The sequence below is a fragment of the Cebus imitator genome, unplaced genomic scaffold (genome assembly GCF_001604975.1).
Source record: "Cebus imitator isolate Cc_AM_T3 unplaced genomic scaffold, Cebus_imitator-1.0 Scaffold63, whole genome shotgun sequence".
Taxonomy (NCBI): domain Eukaryota; kingdom Metazoa; phylum Chordata; class Mammalia; order Primates; family Cebidae; genus Cebus; species Cebus imitator.
The window spans coordinates 7,557,419-7,578,947 of NW_016107378.1; the positions used below are offsets into that span (position 1 = coordinate 7,557,419).

General features: G+C 35.9%; 1 protein-coding gene across 4 annotated transcripts in view; it reads right to left on the reverse strand.

Moving 5' to 3' along the window:
• The window catches only part of LONP2 (lon peptidase 2, peroxisomal), a 111,123-nt gene that overhangs the window by 74,679 nt on the left and 14,915 nt on the right, over positions 1-21,529 (reverse strand). For all 4 annotated transcript variants that reach the window (XM_017530176.2, XM_017530174.2, XM_017530173.2 and 1 more), the window contains 4 exons: positions 18,305-18,468; positions 16,752-16,846; positions 10,413-10,671; positions 3,284-3,425 (listed from right to left, as the gene is read on the reverse strand). In XM_017530176.2, coding sequence (XP_017385665.1) covers positions 3,284-3,425; positions 10,413-10,671; positions 16,752-16,846; positions 18,305-18,468 — 660 coding nt within the window. The remainder of the gene's footprint in view (positions 1-3,283; positions 3,426-10,412; positions 10,672-16,751; positions 16,847-18,304; positions 18,469-21,529) is intronic.

Genomic DNA, 21,529 nt, shown 5'->3' on the forward strand with positions numbered 1-21,529 from the left:
TGGTTCAGCCCTCCTTAGGCAACCTGGTGGTCCCCGCTCCTGGGAGGTCACCATATTGATGCCGAACTCAGTGCGGACACCTGATCGGCATAGCGCAATGCAGCCCAGAACTCCTGGGCTCAAGCGATCCTCCCACCTCAGTCTCCCGAGTAGCTGGGACTACAGGCACGCGCCACCGCAACCGGCCATTTGAGGTTTTCATACTTTTATTTTTGAATGCTAATAAATTGATTGCCAAAAAAGTGAGTACCAAGGTCTATATCAGACAAGAAAATATTATGCTAGCTGCTTGTTATCAAAGATCAATTTAACAAATATTATTGAATCATTACAAAGTATATATAGGCGAAGACCTAAAATACACTGTGTATCAACTGAACAAATAAACAGGGGACTTATCATCTCCTACTATTTGTGAAGCTATCTTTTGTGAACTTGCTTCAAAACAGTTGTTGAAAAAGTTTAAGTGTCAGGGGAGTGCTCTAAAATTATTTTCAACAGGATAACTATAAGCGTCTAATGGGAGAATCTGCCAGATAATCTGAAAAATGTCCCGATGTAAATTAAACTGAAAGTCTAAAGATATTACATAAGAAACTACTAAAATCTTAAAATAATGTTCACTATTTTACTCTTCATAGTAAAATGAACCAGAGTAAACCAGTTACGGAGCCGGAAGGTAATGAATGATCTTACGAAAAAAAAAAATAGCAAAACTGAACCAAATCAAACCCTTACCTCCAAATACCAGGGCTCTTAAGTAAGGCAAATGTGCTTTTTAAACATCCAAACAAAACCTACTTCTAAAAAAGAACATGATTAATATTAGCCATAAACTGGGACTGTGCCAGGCAAACCAGAATGTATGGTTTCCTGCTTAATAAGACACATGTCCCAAGCCATCCTGTCCTAAGATCACAAAAACAGGAAGCATGAGGGAGCTCAAAGCACAGAAATAAACAAGATTAAAAAAAAAACTCTCACAAAGTAAGTTTTCCTCAATTTTACAAATCAATTTGCATTAATAATATCTTAAGTAAGGGTAAGAGGGAGGGGGAACAGGTATGCTAAAAAAAAAAAAAAGAGGACTGGCTGAATAAATTTAGGAAGCAGTCAGAGTCCAGATTCCCTCCCCTATCCCAGCAAAACACTGGAAGTTTATTTTCTTAAGAACATAAAACAGCGGTTCTCTGCACAGGGGACCTTGGGCACAGGTGAGAAGAACATATACTATGCTGAAAACAAGAGCTCGGGTGAATGCATATACACAGATGCTGAATGCAGTGATACTCCCCCACCCCAATCCTTCCTCCCCTACTTGGTTCCCAGAATGTCAGCAGCAAGGCCTTCATTCTCAAGGCAAGAGACGTGATTCTCTGAGGAATCTGAACATCCTAAGAAGGAAGACCTAAAGTAATTGAGTAGAAGATTCCTCAACCAAACAGCCCAGCCAGGCAACTCTATTGTGGAATTCACTGTTGGTAAGCCCCACTCCTATGCTCATGACTTCCAATTAGCCTTTTTGTTCCTTACTATTAAATATGAGCACACAAACAAAAATGTCCAGATACTTAATGAAAGACTCTAATATAAAAGACAGAGACAAAGAAATAGATAAAAGCTGTTATAGGGAAGTAATTTTTTTCTTTTTCTTTTTAATATACCAAGTGGTCAGAGAGAAAAGTAAAATTTAAAAAAAATCTGTAAGTATCTTTCTTACAGAGATAAGACATATTAGAACTATGTAATAAGAGCAGGATACTATAACATGCAGAGAAAAAAAATTTTTGAAATAATAAACTCAGAGAGTTTTTAAAAGATAAATCTCAGAAAATCTGCACATAAAGTAGAGCAAAATGTAAAAGTGGTGACTGACTGGAGAGAAAAAATAAGAAAGTCAGAAACCTAACATCCAAGTCATGGGTGTTCCAAAATATAATGGGAAAAATCATCAATAAAAAATTTACGAAAAAATTTTAGAACCAAAGAATAGGAAGAATTCAAAGAATCTTAAAAGAATGAGCAAAATGCATTAAAAGAAACCCATGCCAAGGCAGATTACTATGAAATTTCAGAATCCCACTATAAAGGAAAGAACCTGAAAGTTTTCAGGATAAAACAGGTCTCAAAGGATAGGAACTGAATGGAATCAGTCTTACCAACAGCAACACTGGAAATGGGAAAGTGAAGTAAAATGGAGGCAAAGTACAATTCTGCAGAAAAATTCTTTCCAACCAGAATTCTATACTCAGTCAAATTACTAATCAAGTATGAGGGAAACATAAAGACATTTTCAGATATGCAAAGTCTAAAACATCTGCCACTCATGCAAGCTTTCTCAGGAAACTATCAGGGAATTAACACCACAAAAATGAGGGAATGGACCAAGAAAGAGCAAGAAATGGAATACAGGAGACAGGAAATCCAACATAGTGAGAGGTGAAGGAGAACCCAGGAAGGCAGCCATAAAACTGGATGTCAAGAACAACTAGTTCAGATGGGAAGCTTAAGACGACAAAATGGATAGAACACCTAAAGCCTCTAAATGTCTTGACAGAATCAGATGACTGGTGAAAAAGTAAACAAAAGAAACAAGACAATTAACTCTGAAAAGATTTTTAAAACATGCAGAGAAAAACAAAAACAGGAACAGGAAAAGTGATCATAGTTTACCATGTGGCTCCTAATGTGAAAAGCATTTACATAATCATAATAATGTAAATATTAATATGGATGGAACAGAAATAAGATAAAGTTCATTTTGAGAGATCTGGGATGTAAAAATGATACAGTGGGGACAAAGGGAAGAAAAATGGTAAAAATCTTCATCTCCTGTTGGGGGCGGTCTATAGAAAATGACAAAAAATTTAAAAAAATATATCAAGAAGTGCAAGAAAGCCATGCTATTTTGAAAATGGGGTTAATAAACTAAAAGCTAAAGAGGTCAAGTGCAGAACAGCGCATGGGGGACCCCAGGGAGAAGGAGAACTCCTTGCTGTTTTTTGTCATAACTATGTAGATCTCCAGATAGTAAGTGTGCACAAAATTTTGTTAAACTATTTGATTAAAATAGAAAAGGAAAAGAAAAAAAGAAATGAGGGGACTTAGTGAAAGAAATCTTTAAAACATTTTAATTTAAATGCCAAATTGCTCAGCCCTCAGCTAGTATCCAGCTATTTTTCCCATAACTAAAGCTACACCACTGTGTATATCACTTGAATATAATGATCAACTCTCCTCCATAGTCTTCCAGTATGAAGACAGGGAATTTTTCGAATCTTACCTCAAGCAGAGCTGCTGCAGGATCACCCTGTAGACTTTTTCCCAGTTTGTCAACCTCATCTAATAGGAACACTGGGTTGTTCACTCCCACAGTCTTCAAGCCATTGATGATGCGCCCAGGCATGCTGCCAACATAGGTGCGCCTACAGTAAGCAAGCGGCACATTCACAGTGTGAGATGTCAGGAGGCAGGAGTGACACCATTTAGAAATAAAAACGTAGGAATGTGAAAAGATCATTCAGCCATCATAATAATAAAGCAAAGAGGTACTATGTATTTAAAAGGCACTATGATAAATCGAAAGTTATTACATTCAATTCTAACCTTCTACTAATTCTGGCTGCAAGTTGCCCATGAAACACAACACTTGAGTTACCAGTTAAGGTTCTCATTCTTCAAGATTCCAAAATGTCTGAAGTACCCTATGAATTCCATGGTTTCCATGACTTTTCAGAACATCCCCCTACCCAACACAACCGCCTTTATACACACTAAAATGGCTGCCCCAAGGCCAGCTAAAACATCATCATCTTCATGAAGGAGATTTAAATCAGTTCAAAGAGTCACTCAGAATGTAGACCGAAAACAAACAAAAAAAGAAAAACTTTAGTCTCTCTTATTTTCAGAGGTAATAATTTTATTTTCAGAGGTATAATCTGTTAATTACACTAAGAGTATCTGGGGTCAACAGTATTTATATCAGAATTCCATTATTCTGGCCTTTTGAACAAAACTATATTCATCACATATGCACTGATTGACAATAACTATGTTCAGCCAGCCATATATTTTGTTGAGTGCTAAAATGTGAGAGGCTGCTTTATCATATTTGGACAAGAATCACCCACATAATTATGACAGATATAGAGTGTGGCATGAAATAAAAACATACATGTGTATCAAACCAAAACAGGTGCCTTTTTTACAGAGACAGCAAAACTCAAAGCAGCAATTTACTAATTTTAATTACAACCTTGCTGTCTATGTTGCGCAAAGCAAATGCTGTTTCTGAAAACGCATAAAAGCCTGACTGCCTAGGAGAAAATAATCAATGATAAGTGGAACAACCACAGTTATCTCATGATCTGCACAAAGCCGATTCACAGAGCAGGCCTCAACTCTGCCACATGACTGGTATAACATAGGACAGAATAAAAAAAAAAAGTGATCTTTGAAAAGACAAGCCTTAAAAACATCATGGGAATGCCTTTCACCAGGGAAAAGTGACCAAGGCATGGGAACCAAATACAATAAACATTATCCTGTTAATATAAGTAATTAGCACATTCAAGATTTCAGAATCAGGTACAGGAAAGACAAGACTCAGAATTAATAAAGTCTGTCAAATCATTTTTCTAGAGAACTTACAGATTTGCCATTACTCTGATTTTTAGAGTGGTAGGGAGGGGAATTTTTAAAAGAATCTCAAAGCCTCTAATGGGTCATTTTTTTGCGGCAGCTATTTATTTGCCTTTCCTTTTTTGATGAGTAAATCTCAAAAACTGGTACTGACAATTCTACATCTAAAGTCACAGAGAAAACAATATTCTAGGCAGGTACCGTTTCTAAAAAAAAAGTGGAATCCTAGATTCTAGTCACGCTATATACAAACAATTCCTCTTACACTTTCCATTGCTTCCCAGAGCCTACAGAATAAGGTTCAAATTCCTTTGTCTGGAGTTTGAGGCTTTTCACAATCCAGCTCCCATTTGTCTTCCCAACTTGCTGCCATTACTTTCTTGCTACATCCACAATCAAGATCCTATTACGCCATTTAAACATTTTTACCTTTGTTAATATGGTGCCTTCCTGCCCTTAATATTTCTTTTCCTGCCTACGTAAATCCCAACAATTCTAAGAAACTTTTTTCTGACTACGTCTCAAAAAGCGATTGCTCTAATAATGCACTACCTACAGCATTTACTGGCCCCATAATTCATCTGATGCTTACTTATGACCTAGTTTTTATTCATAGGTATGATAACTTCCTCTAAAGAGCCAGTGAGCACTTTTATGACATAGATGGGATTTTACCACAGAGTAGAGGCTAGATATACAGCTGTAAGATTGTTCCCCACCATCATACCAGCACTCAAAGCAGCTTTTCATCACCACTCTTAAGGTTATATAGTATAAGCCTCTGAACACTATTTTGGGCAAATTACTTGACCTAAGCCTCAGTTTCCTCAACTATAAGACAGGGATAACAGTGTCAACCTGGTGGGTTATATTAATATAAGGGCCATGACAGAACACAGGCAAAGCACACAGCACAGTGCCTGGCACACAGTGAGCTTTCCAATGATGCTCACGGTTATTAGCAACAGCTACTTAAAGTCTACTTCTGGCTTCCTGGAAAAAGTACAAGAGCAGAAATCAGTACACCTGAATTTCAGTCCCACTTCCATTTCTGCCTCATGGAAGCAACTTTTGCAAATGACTTTTATAGCAGACAACAGAGAAAAACATAGTCATTTCACCATCCACTTTTCCTACCTAGTCAATTAAAGGGCTTCCACAGGCTATAATGCAAACCATTAAAATAAAATTTATAAAGAATCTGGAATACAAAAGAGTTTAAGTGTTATAATGTTAGGTGATAATGACAGGATTACAATTCTGTTACTTAAAATCCAGTAAGTCTGGCAGAACAAAATGAAATACTGACAGTGATTACCTTTGTATGGTAGAAAAACATGAGAATTTTTTTTTCCTTTCTTTTTATTTTCCACATTTCTACCAAGCAGGGCAGGGGGTGTGTGTGTGTGTGTGTGTGTGTGTGTGTGTGTGTGCGCGCGCACGTGCATTTCAAACAGGAAAATGTAATCAGTTTAAAAAATACCTAAATGATCTCAAAAAGAAAACGTGTCTTTAAGAAACTGGGATTTTAGTGTATAATAGCATGTCTAAACAAATGCAATTCTTCTTCTTCTAGGAGTCCTTCCTAAATCTTTTTATAATTTGGATGAATGTACTCATCTAAAGGGTTGCATAACTTCCAAAATATTATAATATTATGTGAATTCACAAAACACCTGTCGAGCACTCACCATGTTTAGCACCATGTTAAATAAGCACCATGGGGTATATAAAGAAGATACACAACAAATCTCCTGCCTGAGAAAGCTTGTACTTTTTATAAACTTATTTATGTTCATCTCCACAGCTGTATGGTAGAAATCCCAGAGGCCCGTATTCTATAAAGGAGCACTATAGGTGGTCAGTTTAGGGAAGAGTAAAATCATGACTGACTGCACTTATATTAATGGAGGAAGCTCTGGGTTGAGGACTTAAAATATACCTAAGTTTTAGAGAAGCAAAGAAGAGCTACATGCAAACACAAGCTGAAAGAAGAATAGTGGGGAAACCATAATATATCTGGTACACTATGCTAAAAAATATATTAGAAGCTAGCTGCTTCAGCTATTTTTCCCTTGTAGAAACTAATAAAAAAATAGTTTATTTATAACTTTACCATTTCAGGTTGCATAGGAAAATGTATCAATGTGGCAATCACAAGTTCATTTTCCTTCTCATCTTGTTTGCAAGTTGAGCCAAGTATTTCTCACGACAATATAATTGTATTATCTAAATAAACAGCTGGTAGAGTATTTCTAGGAGTCAAATATCCTAGAAATATTCTACCAGCTGTTTAATATCAATTAACTCCTAGAAATATTATGATCAATAATATATCATAACAATAATATATTCTTTTTACCAAAGAACAACAAATGAAAAGCAATTATGCAAACATGATTTCATAAAACTTCATCCTAAAAGAAATAACTTTATATAAAATTTGCATGAATTGATACAAATTATTTAAATGTAATATTTAAATATAAAATTTAAGTTGAAGAAACTTAAATTTTTCTAGAAGGGAATGGGTATTTTGTGGCTTATAAAGTGGACAGAAAAATCACAATGGAAATAAACCCAAATGAGAAATGTTGAGAAGGCTGAAAAACTCAATGAGTTAATAGGGAACATAAACATTACTCTTCCATTAAGCTGCTCAAAATTGACAAAAATGAACTAATGTTTAGTCAGATCACTATTATTTTCCAAGTTTAAGATTAAATGTAAGGCAAGCCTTTCTTTTTCTTCCTGATCTCCCACCTCATTATTATTTAATCTTTAATCCTAAAAAACATATCTTTGCTTGTTTTTAAAATCAATCCCCAACTTATCAGCAGCCTCCTTCTCATACACAGGTACTTTAAGCAAAAGGCCAGAGTTTCATAGTGAGAGTGAGTGGCAAAATCGAGAGGAACAGCAAGGGCGATAACAAAGCAGCTCTCTCTTTCCTTGGCTAGTCCTAGACTGTGGAACATTGATGCCTACTCAGAGGCTGAGGAAAAACAAAACTTTTCATGAACTCTAACTGTGAGCACATGACCGGTACTAAAATGCCAAGACCTGGGTGTCTCCCAAATGCCTCAAGTGTCACATGGAACCACATGTTCCCACAGGCACACTCATGGTTGTGCTGGAATTGTTGGCTGTTCTTTCTCTCCTCCTATTCACCTTCAACTCATAACCCTGACCTAAGTGCATGCTCTGCCCTCACCCTTCCCTCAACAACTGAACCCCACTACTCTCCACATGCTTCCAAACAGGGTTTGAAATAAAAACTTTCACCAGGCTTTAATAATTTATGGGGTAGATGGGTAATATGTCCCCAACAGCACAAAGGCTGGTTGCTGTAGTAGTTAATCAAACATCTGTACACTGATGGCTAGGTAACACTTACCAGCAAGGTATATCTGAAATCAGGCTGAATAGAATGATTCACAAAACAAATCCTTACACTTTTTACTTGGCAGCAATCACAGCCTCCATATATACATTTCTAAAAAGGCTATATTTACAAATATTTTAGGCAATGGTTATTGTAACATGACCTCCTTTTACAAAAGACTCATAAAGTCAATTCTTATTTTCTTTAGACTCAATTTTCTTAATACAGTCACACACACAAAAGCATATTCACTTGAAAAAAAGAACAAATTTTATATGTCAGTAAAGATTTAAAACAGAGATTTATTTTAATCCAACAATGTTCATAAGTAGTGAGAATCATGACACTATACATCGTCCATTAATGGTCAACAGAAAAATGCATTTTCCCCAAATTTTCCGTATAAATTAAGTACTAATCCTGAGAATAGGATAAGTATTTTAGAAAGCAATTTGAAAAATCAAACTGAAAGTTATAAAATGTCATATTGAAGCTTGTAAATCTAAACTTGTCCTCCTGAGAAATTATTAATAGAATTAAAATATGGTTAAAGCTAATTTTTAGTGAATGCTCACTGTGTACCAGGCATTGAATAAGTGCTTTCCAAACCTTATCAAATAATCAATACCAATGCGAAAAGAAATAAGAACAAATAAAAATAAATTACCTACATGTTACGTGGTGATGATGTCAATAGCATTAATTCCACAAACTCACTCTGTAAATCCCATCGAATACTTACTCTGCAGCTAAAATTAGAAGATTTAGGCCCTAGACACAGCTTCTTTAAGTTTAGTTCGAGAGTGATGCAATTCCTTTACAAAAGCAAACTACAGCCTCTAGTGGTACATGCAAGAATAAGAAGTCTAGGCAACAAAAATATCTTTTGAAATTGCCCGAGGAAATCACCCAAATCAATTATCTACTCTGAACTGCAACCCTCATTGTTCACTAAAATCCTGTGATGATTATTTTTTAAAATATATTATTTTTTTTTTTTTAGAGATGAGGTCTCGCCATGTTGCCCATGTTGAGCTCCTGAGCTCAAGCAATCTGCCTGCCTCGGCCTCCCAAAGTGCTGGAATCACAGGTGTGAGCCACCATGCAAGGCCAGTAATGATTCTTTTTTAATGCGTAAGAATTTTAAGTGAGCAAAAAAAAAGAGAATAAAATAACCATTTCTCATAGAAAAATTTCTGAAACAGCTTCCCATCCCTGTCTATGGATAGGGATTCCTTTGAATAAGGCAAACAGAAAACAAGATATTAAAAAAGCATCACATTCTTTTATAAGAAGTTCACAGTTCCTACATTTAGATACGTTCTTTAACACATACACTATAGGTATGTTTTCTTAGAACTTACAATTGCTATGAAATCCTTAAACCATGAAATGTAAATTCATGCTTTCCCAAGGCATCCTCCATCAGATCAACAGAGAGATCAGTGAGAACAATGAATGCAACTTGCAAATCTGATTCTAATAATGTCAGATTAATCCGAGACAGTTATGTTGTTGTTGTTTTTTTGTTTTGAGACAATGTCTCTGTCTCCAGGCTGGCATGCAGTGAGACAATTGTGGCTCACTACAGCCTGGACCTTCCCAGCCCCAAATGATTCTCCCACCTCAGCCTCCTAGGTAGCTGGGACACAGGCGCATGTCACTGTGCCTGCCTAATTTTTTAATTTTTGTAGAGACAGCATTTCCCTATGTTGCCCAGGCTCATCTCAAATTCTTGGGCTCAAACAATCCACCCACCTGAGTCTCCCAAAGCGTTGGGATTACAGGTGTGAGCCTCTGTGCCCAGCCTGGAGAGACAGTTCTTACGATTTTTTTTTTTTTTTTTTTTAATAGAAAGTGAGTCCAAAATGCAAGAATAAGCCTTGATAATTATGCTAACATTTATCCTTATTACTCATATTCATAATAGAAACCAACTTCATAAAAGGAAGTTTAGACTGCAATCCGAACAAGTGTGTTATCAAAGACTTCTCACCTTCTCCTCTTAGCCCTCCCTACTGCAGTTTTTTTTTTTTTTTTAACTCCAAGAGTTAGGGGTCATTATTTACGGAATGCTACTGGGCTGAAAAGAGTATAAAGACACAATAATATCCAATCATAACTTACAATTATATCCAAATGAGATTCCAGGAAAGCTGAGGCACAGAGTAGGTACCCACTGTGATATAAATCAAGGTTAGTTTGGATTTATCATTATGCTTAGAGGCTATAGGCTAGCTGATAAGTCTTATAAATGCTCTTTCCATTCAAAGTACCACAAACAGCACTTTAAGGAAAATATATGTATGCTATGCCCAAGCTTTTAGGGAGCTTCGTCAAGTAAAGAGAAGAGGAATCAGAGATTAAACTGAGAGAAGCGTTCTACCTGTGTCCTCGAATGTCAGACTGATCACATACTCCTCCAAGCGCAATCCTGTGGAACTCTCGACCTAGAGTCTTGGCCACTGATCTTCCCACGCTTGTTTTACCAACTCCAGGAGGGCCAACAAAGCATAGGATTGGGCCCTTTAAGTTATTTTTCAGCTGTCTGACAGCCAAGTATTCCAGTACTCTTTTCTTCAATTTTTCCATGGCATAATGGTCATTATCCAGAAGTATCCGGGCTGCCCTAATGTCCAGGCGGTCTGTTAAATAACCCAACAGAAACAATTAGAACACATAAAAATTTTAAGTTAAAGAACTCCTTTCAAACATGATGAGAGCTATATATATATATATATATATTTTTTTTTTTTTTTTAAATAGATGTGGTAAGAAGGCTTGGATCCTTCTAAATGAGGCTTCTAAATGATCTAAATTTGGTTTGGTTTCTCTGCTTAAGACTTAGTGTCTCCAGAGATAGTAGGTACTACACAATTAAAAACTCAATGTTCATACCATTTTATTTGGAATGATTTTCTAGTTATACGTTACTTCTTATAGAGATAAAATTTCTACATATTCTACATATTCTATGTGTGCTGGCATTTGTTCCTTTTTAAAAAGGGTGATTTTCCCCTTAGTTCAACAGCAATATATGTTAATTCCAGAAAAGCTGATAACACTAATAAAAAAGAAGAAAACAATTACCCATAATCTCATGCCCTCAAGAGATCACCACTACCTTTACTTCAGTATGTACTATTCCAGCATGTATGCATGCATTTACAAACCTAATTTTCAAAATGGGATTTTATGGGGCCTTTAAGTTTTGTAAGATGTTTTTTCACTTAATGTATTACAGACAACTTTGACTGTCACACGTATTTTTCAGTAATATTCTATGGCTACTTAATATTCCCTTACTTAATTATCTATATTCATTTAATTCCCTATTGCTGAGCGTTCAAGTTGTGTACGTATCTTTACACTTATAAAAAATGCTTCACATTATGCATCACTGTAACTAAATCTTCCCATATATCTGCAATGATTTCTTTCAGCTTGTCTTCTATGAACAGAAGTGCTGGATCAAAAAGAAAAAAAAAAAGATAGTGTAAAGAATTGCCTAATTGCCATACAGAAAGTTGTATCAAAGTCTCACCAGAAGTGTATCAGTTAGGCTTTGTTTCTAGAGCCAAGCTTTCAACAGGTTTACTAATATGCTTTAGCATTTAAAATACTCAGATTAAATGCCAGGTAACAGAAACCAAAATGACTTCACTAGCTGGATGGCTGCCAGGGGATAATACACAGCCACATGATCACGCTGACAGCGAAAAGAAGATGGGAGAGAGAAATACACACAAATCCACTTTTTTAATTAATTATTTATAATGTGCTAAGCATTTTTCATAAAGGAAGAAAAATAGCCTGAGATGGTAATTTGGTTCCCAAGCTAGTTCCCCCAAAAACCTAGCTAAGCAGTAAACTATATAATTTAATTGTAGTACTACTGATTTGAGTCAGAGTTCTAGGTTAGTGACACAGAAAGGGAAGAACTAAAATTTCTTCCCCATTTCCTGGCCCCAGAACCCAACCAACGAATACAGGAATAAGTGAGAGAAAGTTTCTCAATTATTTCACAATGCTAGCCCTGACACTAAAACCTACCACAGTAAACATAAAAGAAAACCTCAGACTAATTCCTATAGCTGTAAATATTAAAATGCTAGTAAATCAAATCTACAAAGAATAATCTACTAAGTCTCAGTGGGATTTATTTTAGTTATGCAAAGATGGCTCAATGTTAGGTTATCAATATCATCATGTCCAAGAAGAGTAAGTTTCCATCAAAATATCACCTTGTACGTAAAAAGGTACTTGTTACAATGCATTATCCATTCATGATTAACACATTCAGTAAGGTAAGAATAAAAGGTAATTTAGAAAAGACTGAAAACTGTGAAGAAATTTCTTTCAAGAAATAGGCCAAGTAAAGACAATTTTAAAAGTTCTTTCAATCTTTTAAGGAAACAATTTCCATGTTATATAAATTATTTTCTATCTTTTCTATACAGGATATATTTTTCTAATTATTCTTTTTAGTGATTCAGAAAGCATTCTTCCTGTCTTGAATAACATGTGGTAACATGTAAAAAATTTTTACATTTCAATATAAATTTCTCTATTTATAATTTGAAAACTGAAATGTTATCTACTGACTCCTCTTATTTAAGATGGGAAAAACTGCAAACTATTTCCTACAACTCTTTCCTCTCTGCTTTACTTTCTGCTTTTGATTACTATCTGAGATCTCTACTTGGAAGGTAAACTTCTCTTTCAAAAATTATGAATGGGTGGCCAGGCTTGGTGGCTCACACCTATAATCCCAGCACTTTGGGAGGCCAACATGGGAGGATCACTTGAGGTCAGGAGTTAAAAGACCAGCCTGGCCAACACGGTTAAACCCCATCTCTACTAAAACTACAAAAACTAGCTGGGCATGGTGCCAGGCACCTGTAATCCTAAATTACTCAGGAGACTGAGGCAGGAGAATCACTTGAACCTAGGAGGCAGAGGCTGCAGTGAGCCAAGATCGCACGCTGCACGCCAGCCTGGGTAAAAGGATGAGACACTATCTCAAAAAACAAACAAACAAACAAACAAAAGACATTTAGGCTGGACACATTGGCTTAGGTCTGTAATCCCAGCACTTTTGGAGGCCAAGGCAGGCAGATCATATGAGGCCAAGAGTTCAAGACCAGCCTGGCCAACGTAGTGAATCCTGTCTCTAGTAAAAATACCAAAATTAGTCAGGTGTGGTCGCAAGCATCTGTAATCCCAGCTACTTGGGAGGCTGAGGCAGGACAACTGCTTGAACCCAGGAGGTGGCGGTTGCAGTGAGGCAAGATCACACCACTACACTCCAGCCTGGGCGACAGAGCAAGACTCCGTCTCAAAAAATTTTAAATATGTATCAATGACATTTTCATGGTTTTACAGCCACACTCACAATTATCTGGACACAATCCTATGTAGTCATGGTTTAGGAGCTAAATGTGACTCCTTTTATACCATAATTTACTCATCTCCAGTTCTTTGTTGAAATGCTAAATAATGGAATTATTTTCATCATGGATACATGGCTGCTATACATATCTAATGCTGACACACATGGCACCTCAGAGTACCAAGAAATATTTCAACTAGAAAGCAGTATTTTGTCATGACATGCAAACATTAAATAAATTAAAAAATAAATTTACTACCACAGTTCACAGATTTATTTCTTGATATTTTATTGTATTAAATATTTTACATTATTTATTATTATTATTATTTTTTTAAAAATAGAGTCTGGGTGTCCCTGTGTTACCCATGCTGGTCTCAAACTCCTGGGCTCAAATGATCTACCCACCTTGGCCTCCCAAAGTGCTAGGATTACAGGAGTGAGCCACTGTGCCCGGCCAACTTTATTTTTAATAGCCAAAAAACTGGAAACAACCCAAACGTCCATCAATAGGTGAATTGATAAACAAATGATGGTATATCCAGACAACAGAATACAACTCCAGCAATAAAAAGAAACAAATTACTGTTATATATAGCAACATGGATGAACCTCAAAATAATCATGCTGAATTAAAGAAGCCAGAACAAAGAGCTCATTCTCTATGATTCCATTTATATGAAATTTTAGAAAATACAGATTAATCTTTAGTGGTTGCTTGGTGGTTGGGAAGCAAGGAGGAAATAGGTGGGGAAGAAGGAAGGGACTAACAAAGAGCATGAGGTAACTTTTGGAGGTTATGGTTATGCTCATTATCGTCTTACGTGATGGTATTACAGGTGTATACGTAAGTCAAGACTCATCAAAATGTACATATTACATTTGTGAAGTTTACTGTATGTCAATTACACTTCATTAAGGCTCAAAAAAAAATCCCACAAAAAAACCTTTCTCTATAGAGAAATTAAGGGCTGGCCGTGGTGGCTGACGCCTGTAATCCCAGCACTTTGTGAGGCCGAGGCAGGTGGATCACTTAAAGTCAGGAGTTCAAGACCAGCCTGGCCAACATGGTAAAACCATGTCTCTACTAAAAATACAAAAACTTAGCCGGGCATCATGGCGGGTGCCTGTAATCAAGACTACTTGGGAGGCTAAGGCAGGAGAATCGCTTGAACCTGGGAGGTGGAGGTTGCAGTGTGCTGAGATCATGCCACTGTACTGCAGCCTAGGTGACAAGAGTGAAACTCCATCTCAAAAGTAAATAACTAAATAAGAGAAATTAAGGAAACAATCTCATTTACAATAGTCTCAGAAAGAATGATATACTTAGGTACAAATTTAACCAAAGCGGTGAAAGGTTTATACACTAAAAATTATAAAACACTGATAAAAGAAGTTAGACACATATAAATGGAAAGATATTTTCATAGACTAGAAGAATATGGTTAAACTGTCTATACCACTCAAAGCAATCTACAAGTTCAATGCAACCCCTATTAAAATTCTAATGGTATTTTTCACAAAAATAGATTAAAAATCCTAAAATGAATAAGAAATTACAAAAGACCCTGAACAGCCAAATCAGTCTTGAGCAAGAACACAGCTGCAGGCATCAGACTTTCTGACTTCAAGTCATATTACAAAGCTACAATAATCAGAGAGTATGATTCTGGCACAAAAACAGACACACGGACCAATGGAATAGAATAAAGAGCTCAGAAATAAACCCTTATAAGGTTACCTAGAAAGTCAACCAATTTTCAACAAGTGCACCAAGAATATACAATAGGTAAAGGGCAGTCTCTTCAAAAAAATGTTGTTGGGAAAACTGGATACCCATATGCAGAAGAACGCACTTGAACCCTTATATTACACCACTGCACAAATATTAATTTGAAATGGATTAAATACTTAAATATAAGACCTGAAACCATAAAAATCCTAGAAGACAGTATATTTTAAAAGGTCCTCATTGGTCTGGGCATGATATTTTTGGATATGACACCAAAATTAAGGCAATAAAAGCAAAAAAATAAACAAGTGAGATTATATCAAACTAAAAAGCTTTTAAACAGAAAAAAAAATCAGCAAATGAGAGGTCAACCTATGTAATGGGAGAAAATATCTGCAAACCGTATTATCTGATAAAGGGTTAATATCCAAAATTATAAGGAACTCATGCAACTTAATAGCAAAAAATCAATAGGTACTTATCATGACTAATCATCAGGGAAATGCAAATCAAAACCACAATGAGAAAGCACTTTATGCCTGTTAGGATGGCCATTACTTTAAAAAAAAAAAAAAAAAATCACCAGTGAAGGTGAGGATATGGAGAAAAGGGCACCTTCGTACACTGTTGTTCAGAATGTAAATTGGTACAGTCATTATGAAAAGTTACTTAAAAAGTATGAAAGTTACTAAAGAAGTTAAAATAGAACTTCCATATGACTCAGCAATGCCACCTCTGGGTAAACAGCCAAAGGAACTGAAATCAGGATCCCAAAGAGGCATCTGCACTTGCATATTCACTGCAATATTACTTACAATAGCCAAGATACAGAAAAAACTGAAATGTCTATTGACACATAAGTGAATAAAGAAAATATGGTATAGACACACAATGGAATATCATGAAGCCTTAAAAAAGAAGGAAATCTTGCCATCTGTGACAACATGGATGGACCTATAGGGCATTATGCTAAGTGAAATAAGCCAGACACTGAAAGACAAGTACTGTATGATTTCACCTATTTAATACATGTGGAATCTAAAATAGTCAAATTCATAGCATTAGAGAGTAGATTAGTAGTTGCCAGGAGATGAGAGGAGAAGGAAATGGGAGGTGATGGTTAAAGGAAACAAAGTTGCATTTATGCCAGATAAATAAGTTCAAGAGATCTACTATAAAGCAAAGCACCTATTGCTAACAATACTGTAATGTATACTTAAAATTTGCTATAGTCTAATTTAACATTAGACCTTATATTCAATGCTCTTACCAGCACCAAAAGAAAAAAAGCCAATAATAATGATAATAATAATAATCACAAAAGAGGTAAGAGGAAACTTTGGAGGTGATGGATATGTTTATGGCTATGAAGACAGTGATGGTTTCGTAGGTGCATACTTATTCTGAAACTCACTGAGATGTATGTATTCATTAAATACACACAGCTTTTTGTATGCCAATCGCACTTCAATAAAATGGTTTCAAAAAATTAAAAATAATTTAACAGTAAGACAATCAGTGGAGTAAATTTGAAATGAAAAATTGCATGAGCTTTCTGAGTGACAATTAGACTGCAAAAATGGTGTTATTTTGTGGCTTACCAGTTGTACTTTTGTTCCAAGGAAGTTCTACCATCAGTTCCAAATAATTTCTAGTCAGAGCATATTCTGGCATTGACTGAGGCATTTTTTTGAGTCTGTAGAGAAAGAAATACATAGCAAACATGTTCAAGAACACAGAAAAATTATGTAACAGAAAAATCAAACACATCTCTCTTTCTTGGTTAGATCTATCATGCATATTTACTTAAACAAATCTGAAAAAGTTTTAAAGTATCCAGTTAATGAAATGTTTATTTTGTTTTCTAATGTAATAATCACTACACCTATCTCTCTTACCGGCCCACTTTAATGCCCCTTCTCTAGTACCCCCAGGGAGGAGTTCTTCCCTTCTGCTCTGCTTCTCTACAATGCATTCTCCTATTTTGTAAGTACTTAATGTACTTACAAAACAAAATAAGACAGACACCTGTGAACTGCAGGAGAAAGCAGTATATCTAATTCTAGGCCAGAAATGTGGCCTCACTAGTGTGTCTCCCTTTTAAGCTCACAAGGATAGTCAAGTGACACATATGTACTGGTTTACTTATCGCAATAAGATGTAAGTGACTGTGCATAATACGATAATTTTATTTTTTTGTATCAGAGATGAATGAGGTCTGCTCATAAAAGCAAGCTAACATATATTTAATAACAAATGCTACTTCCATAATATATGCAGTGCTTAGCAAAGTGTTCTACACATAATAAATGTTCTACACATATTAAGTAATGTCAGAAGCAATATAAAATACCCATCAACTACAATTACCAATGTTTTTAACTGTGAGCCTCAGAAAGTCAAATATTAAGTCACTATGCATTCAAACAGGCTCACTACAATTCACTAATAAAAGAAAATGCAATAAAAGTTCTAAAGCTAAAAGTATGCAAAGGAAAAATGGCTTTCAGTTTAATGCTGGGGATATACAGAAAATGTAATCAACCTATATACCCTATTCTGTTATCAAGGTTTCCCTGTACTTTGTCTTGTACAAAGAGAAATGGAGAGTCCTTGCCCTTGAGAGTTTACAGTCTAGAGAAAAAAAGTCACATTTGAAGAATACAATGCTAACTGAACAAACATTATGTGTAAGAAAGGCAGCATGGTCCATTCTTTCAGACAACAAAAAGGCTGCTGCAAGAGTTATACAGCTTGACAGCACACTGCAAGTGGAAGACTTGTATCATGTATTCTCAGTATTTGAGAAAAGAGTAATGCAAGTGGTGTTAATCAAGAGTACTAAGGACGTTTTAAAAATTAGATTCTGGTTGAAGGATGAAGAAAGGGGAAAGTACTCCAGAGACCAAAGATATAAACCGAGAATCAGGAAAGCCATGAAAGATGAGAATTGGCAATGAAAAGATCAAATGAGTAGGGCTGTCTATAAACATGTTAAGCATAAGACAATGGAGAAAGATCAGAGAATATAAAACAAATGAGTCAGCTTTCATTTTGTGATCCAAAGTGCAGAATCAAGTTTCCATGAGCAACAATTTTCAACATTAATAAGCAAAATGAAAACAATAATGAACAAATGCCTTTTATAATTTACCTCTTTATCTCTTTGACACAGACTTTATGGGCCTGCTCTGGCATACTAGATGTTCGTATTTTTTTCTCTAGCATGACAATGTCATCATTATCTTCATCATCATCTTCATCTTCTAAAGTACCTGGGATATGTGTAATTCTCCTAATGGGGCGTATTGCTATAACCTAACGTAGAAAGCAGAAGAGTAAATCATATGTCAAAATAAATTGGAAATGAAGTACCCAGGTGCACATAAAATTATGATTGGTGCTGAATAAACATTTTTATGACTATAGTCTATATGTTTAGGAAGCAAAGCTCAGAATAATAATCAAAAGGCAGCTGTACATATAGAGGCAGCACAACTGCAAAAGTAGACCAACATAAGGTAGACATGATTCTTTGGTATATGCTTATAATAATACTTGCATGAGAAAACAAATTTCAAGGAACTGGATACTAGAAATAATTAAAACATCTAGGAACTATCTTTCTTTGAGCTACTATTGCAGCCACCATTTTCTTGATATATATTACTTCCTACTATCTGGTGAATGAAAAAAATTCCATTCTCTCTCCTATATTACAAAATTTCTTCCTAGCATGTTCAACCTTTCCAGCACTGGCTCTATTTTGTATTCAAAGCTTTCCTGCTTTTAAAATATTTTTTTCTTACCTCTAGTTCCTTTCAGTTAACTACCTCAGTATTTGCTTTCCTCCCTGTGAGGTAATGCTTCTCTAAGAAGCGGCTATAACCACCACAACCACTACCTCATCAATTACTTCAGTGAGCTCTTGCCATCTGTTCCTAGCCTGCCAAAATTGTTCTTTCAAATCTAAAAAACATATTCTGTGCAAAGTTAAATGACCATTGTGTTCCCCTCTATGATCTCTCTATCATATGTTAAAACTACCTTATGTGCTCCTTGAAATTCATGAATAAGCAACCATTACTGGAGCAAAATAATATACTAGCATTTAATTTAAAAGCCTCCAGAACATTTTACTTTCTGAGACAAGGTCAAGCTTTGTTACCCAGGCTGAAGTGCAATGGCACAAACACTGCTCACTTCAGCCTCAACCTCCCTGGCTCAAACGATCCTTCCACCTCAGCTTCCCAAGTAGCTGGGACTACAGACATATACCAGCATGCTGGCTAATTTTTTAAATTTTTTTGTACAAATGAGGTCTCACTATGTTGCCCAGCCTGGTCTTGAACACCTGGCCTCAAGCGATTTTCCTTCCTTGGCCTCCCAAAGTGCTGGGATTATGGACATGAGCCACCACACTAAGCCCAGAACTTATTTTTTAACCTGGAAAATTTATCTATTTAATACATTCAAATATAAAAATGTTCAAAACATAAAGCAGTAAATAAAAATTTAATTTGATAAAAACATAAGTATTAATATACGTTTTTCTTCTTATATAAGTCATTAGCAGACAAAATTATAAAGAATAAAAAACTGAACACATTATATATTTTTTAAAGTGAGACTTTTATAAGCATATCAGTAATTTCACTGTTAAGACAAAAGCACTTTTTTATGCTTTTTTCCCTCGTCTGCTAAAATGGTGCTTTTCAACTCTAAGGGGAATGAAAAGGAGACAGTTTTAGGCTAACTCCAAATATTATCCTCTGATTCTTACTTTTTAAATAACTATCTTTTGTTTGATCATTTTCTGGAGCACTTGTGAACAACTTTCATTTTAAGTGATGGCAACCTTTATTGAGAGTAAGTTGCAGTTTTCTGCAACTCCCACTAGATTTGTCTTTCTGCACAAAATGAGTAATTGAGTCCCTGATCTGATCTCAAGCCAGAAATAATCCAGCTTTCTGCATGTTTTAAACAGCATGGTGTCCTGGAGTACTAAATGCCAGCATGATGACCACTACTCCTATCTCTCTCCTCAGCCTACTTTACTTCCCCTTCTCTAGTCCCACCAGGGAGGAGTTCTTGCCTTCTGCTCTGCTTTCTCTACAATGTATTCTCTTTGATGACAAAACATTTCTGTGCTGATGAACATCAAATTGCTAACATAATTCTCAACACTTCACTTAAGTCAGTTCTGCATCTCCAACAGCCTTCAGAGAACTGCCATTTTTACATCCTGTCCATATCAAATATATCTTCCTAATCTTAACTCTGTCCAGATATAAAAATAGTAAAATCAACAGATCAAGGTAGACGTCAAACAGATCCCATCATACATATAAATGTAATAGATGATAATGGGGATGGGAAGGATTATTTAATAGAGGTGTGGAGTCAAACAAAAAGCTATTTGAGGGAAAAATACAATTGCTGTCTTCAAAATAAATAATATATGGGTTAAATAATTATTATTATTATTATTTTGAGACAGAGTCTCACTCTGTCACCAGGCTGGAGTGCAGTGACCTGACCTCAGCCTCCCGCGTTCAAGCGATTCCCCTGCCTCAGCCTCCCGAGTAGCTGGGACTACAGGTATGCACCACCATACCTGGCTAATTTTTTAAAATTTAGTAGAGATGGGGTTTCACCATGTTAGCCAGGATGGTCTTGATCTCCTAACCTCATGATCCACCCGCCTCAGCTTCCCAAAGTGCTAAGATTACAGGCATGAGCCACCATGCCCAGCCAATTAAATACTTTTAACAAAAATCAACTGAAGTTAAAATGAAAGGAAAGTGAATATTTATCAAGCCACTAGAGGCTAGAGGGCTTAAGCTTAGAAAACAGGAAAAGATCAAGATTTGACTAAGGAAAATGGAAACTTTTTATAAGCTGAAAACAGCCAAATTTTGGCACAATATATGGTCCTTTTAGGAAACAATTTTGCATTTCTTTCTTAATACTACATGCAGTAAAACACTGTTATACTCAAAGACACCCATCATATCATACTTATTTGTTAGTGTTTACAATATGCAAAACATTGGAAACAACACAAAAAGGGAAATGGCTCAGTAAATTATCCTTTGGGATGATAACCAAAATAAAATGAGAAAAATGCTTACATGCTTTATAAAAAAATCCAGACTCACGCCTGTAATCCCAGCACTTTGGGAGGCCGAGGCGGGTGGATCACGAGGTCAAGAGATCGAGACCATCCTGGTCAAAATGGTGAAACCCCGTCTCTACTAAAAATACAAAAAATCAGCTGGGCACGGTGGCGTGTGCCTGTAATCCCAGCTACTCAGGAGGCTGAGGCAGGAGAATTGCCTGAACCCAGGAGGCATAGGTTGCGGTGAGCCGAGATCGC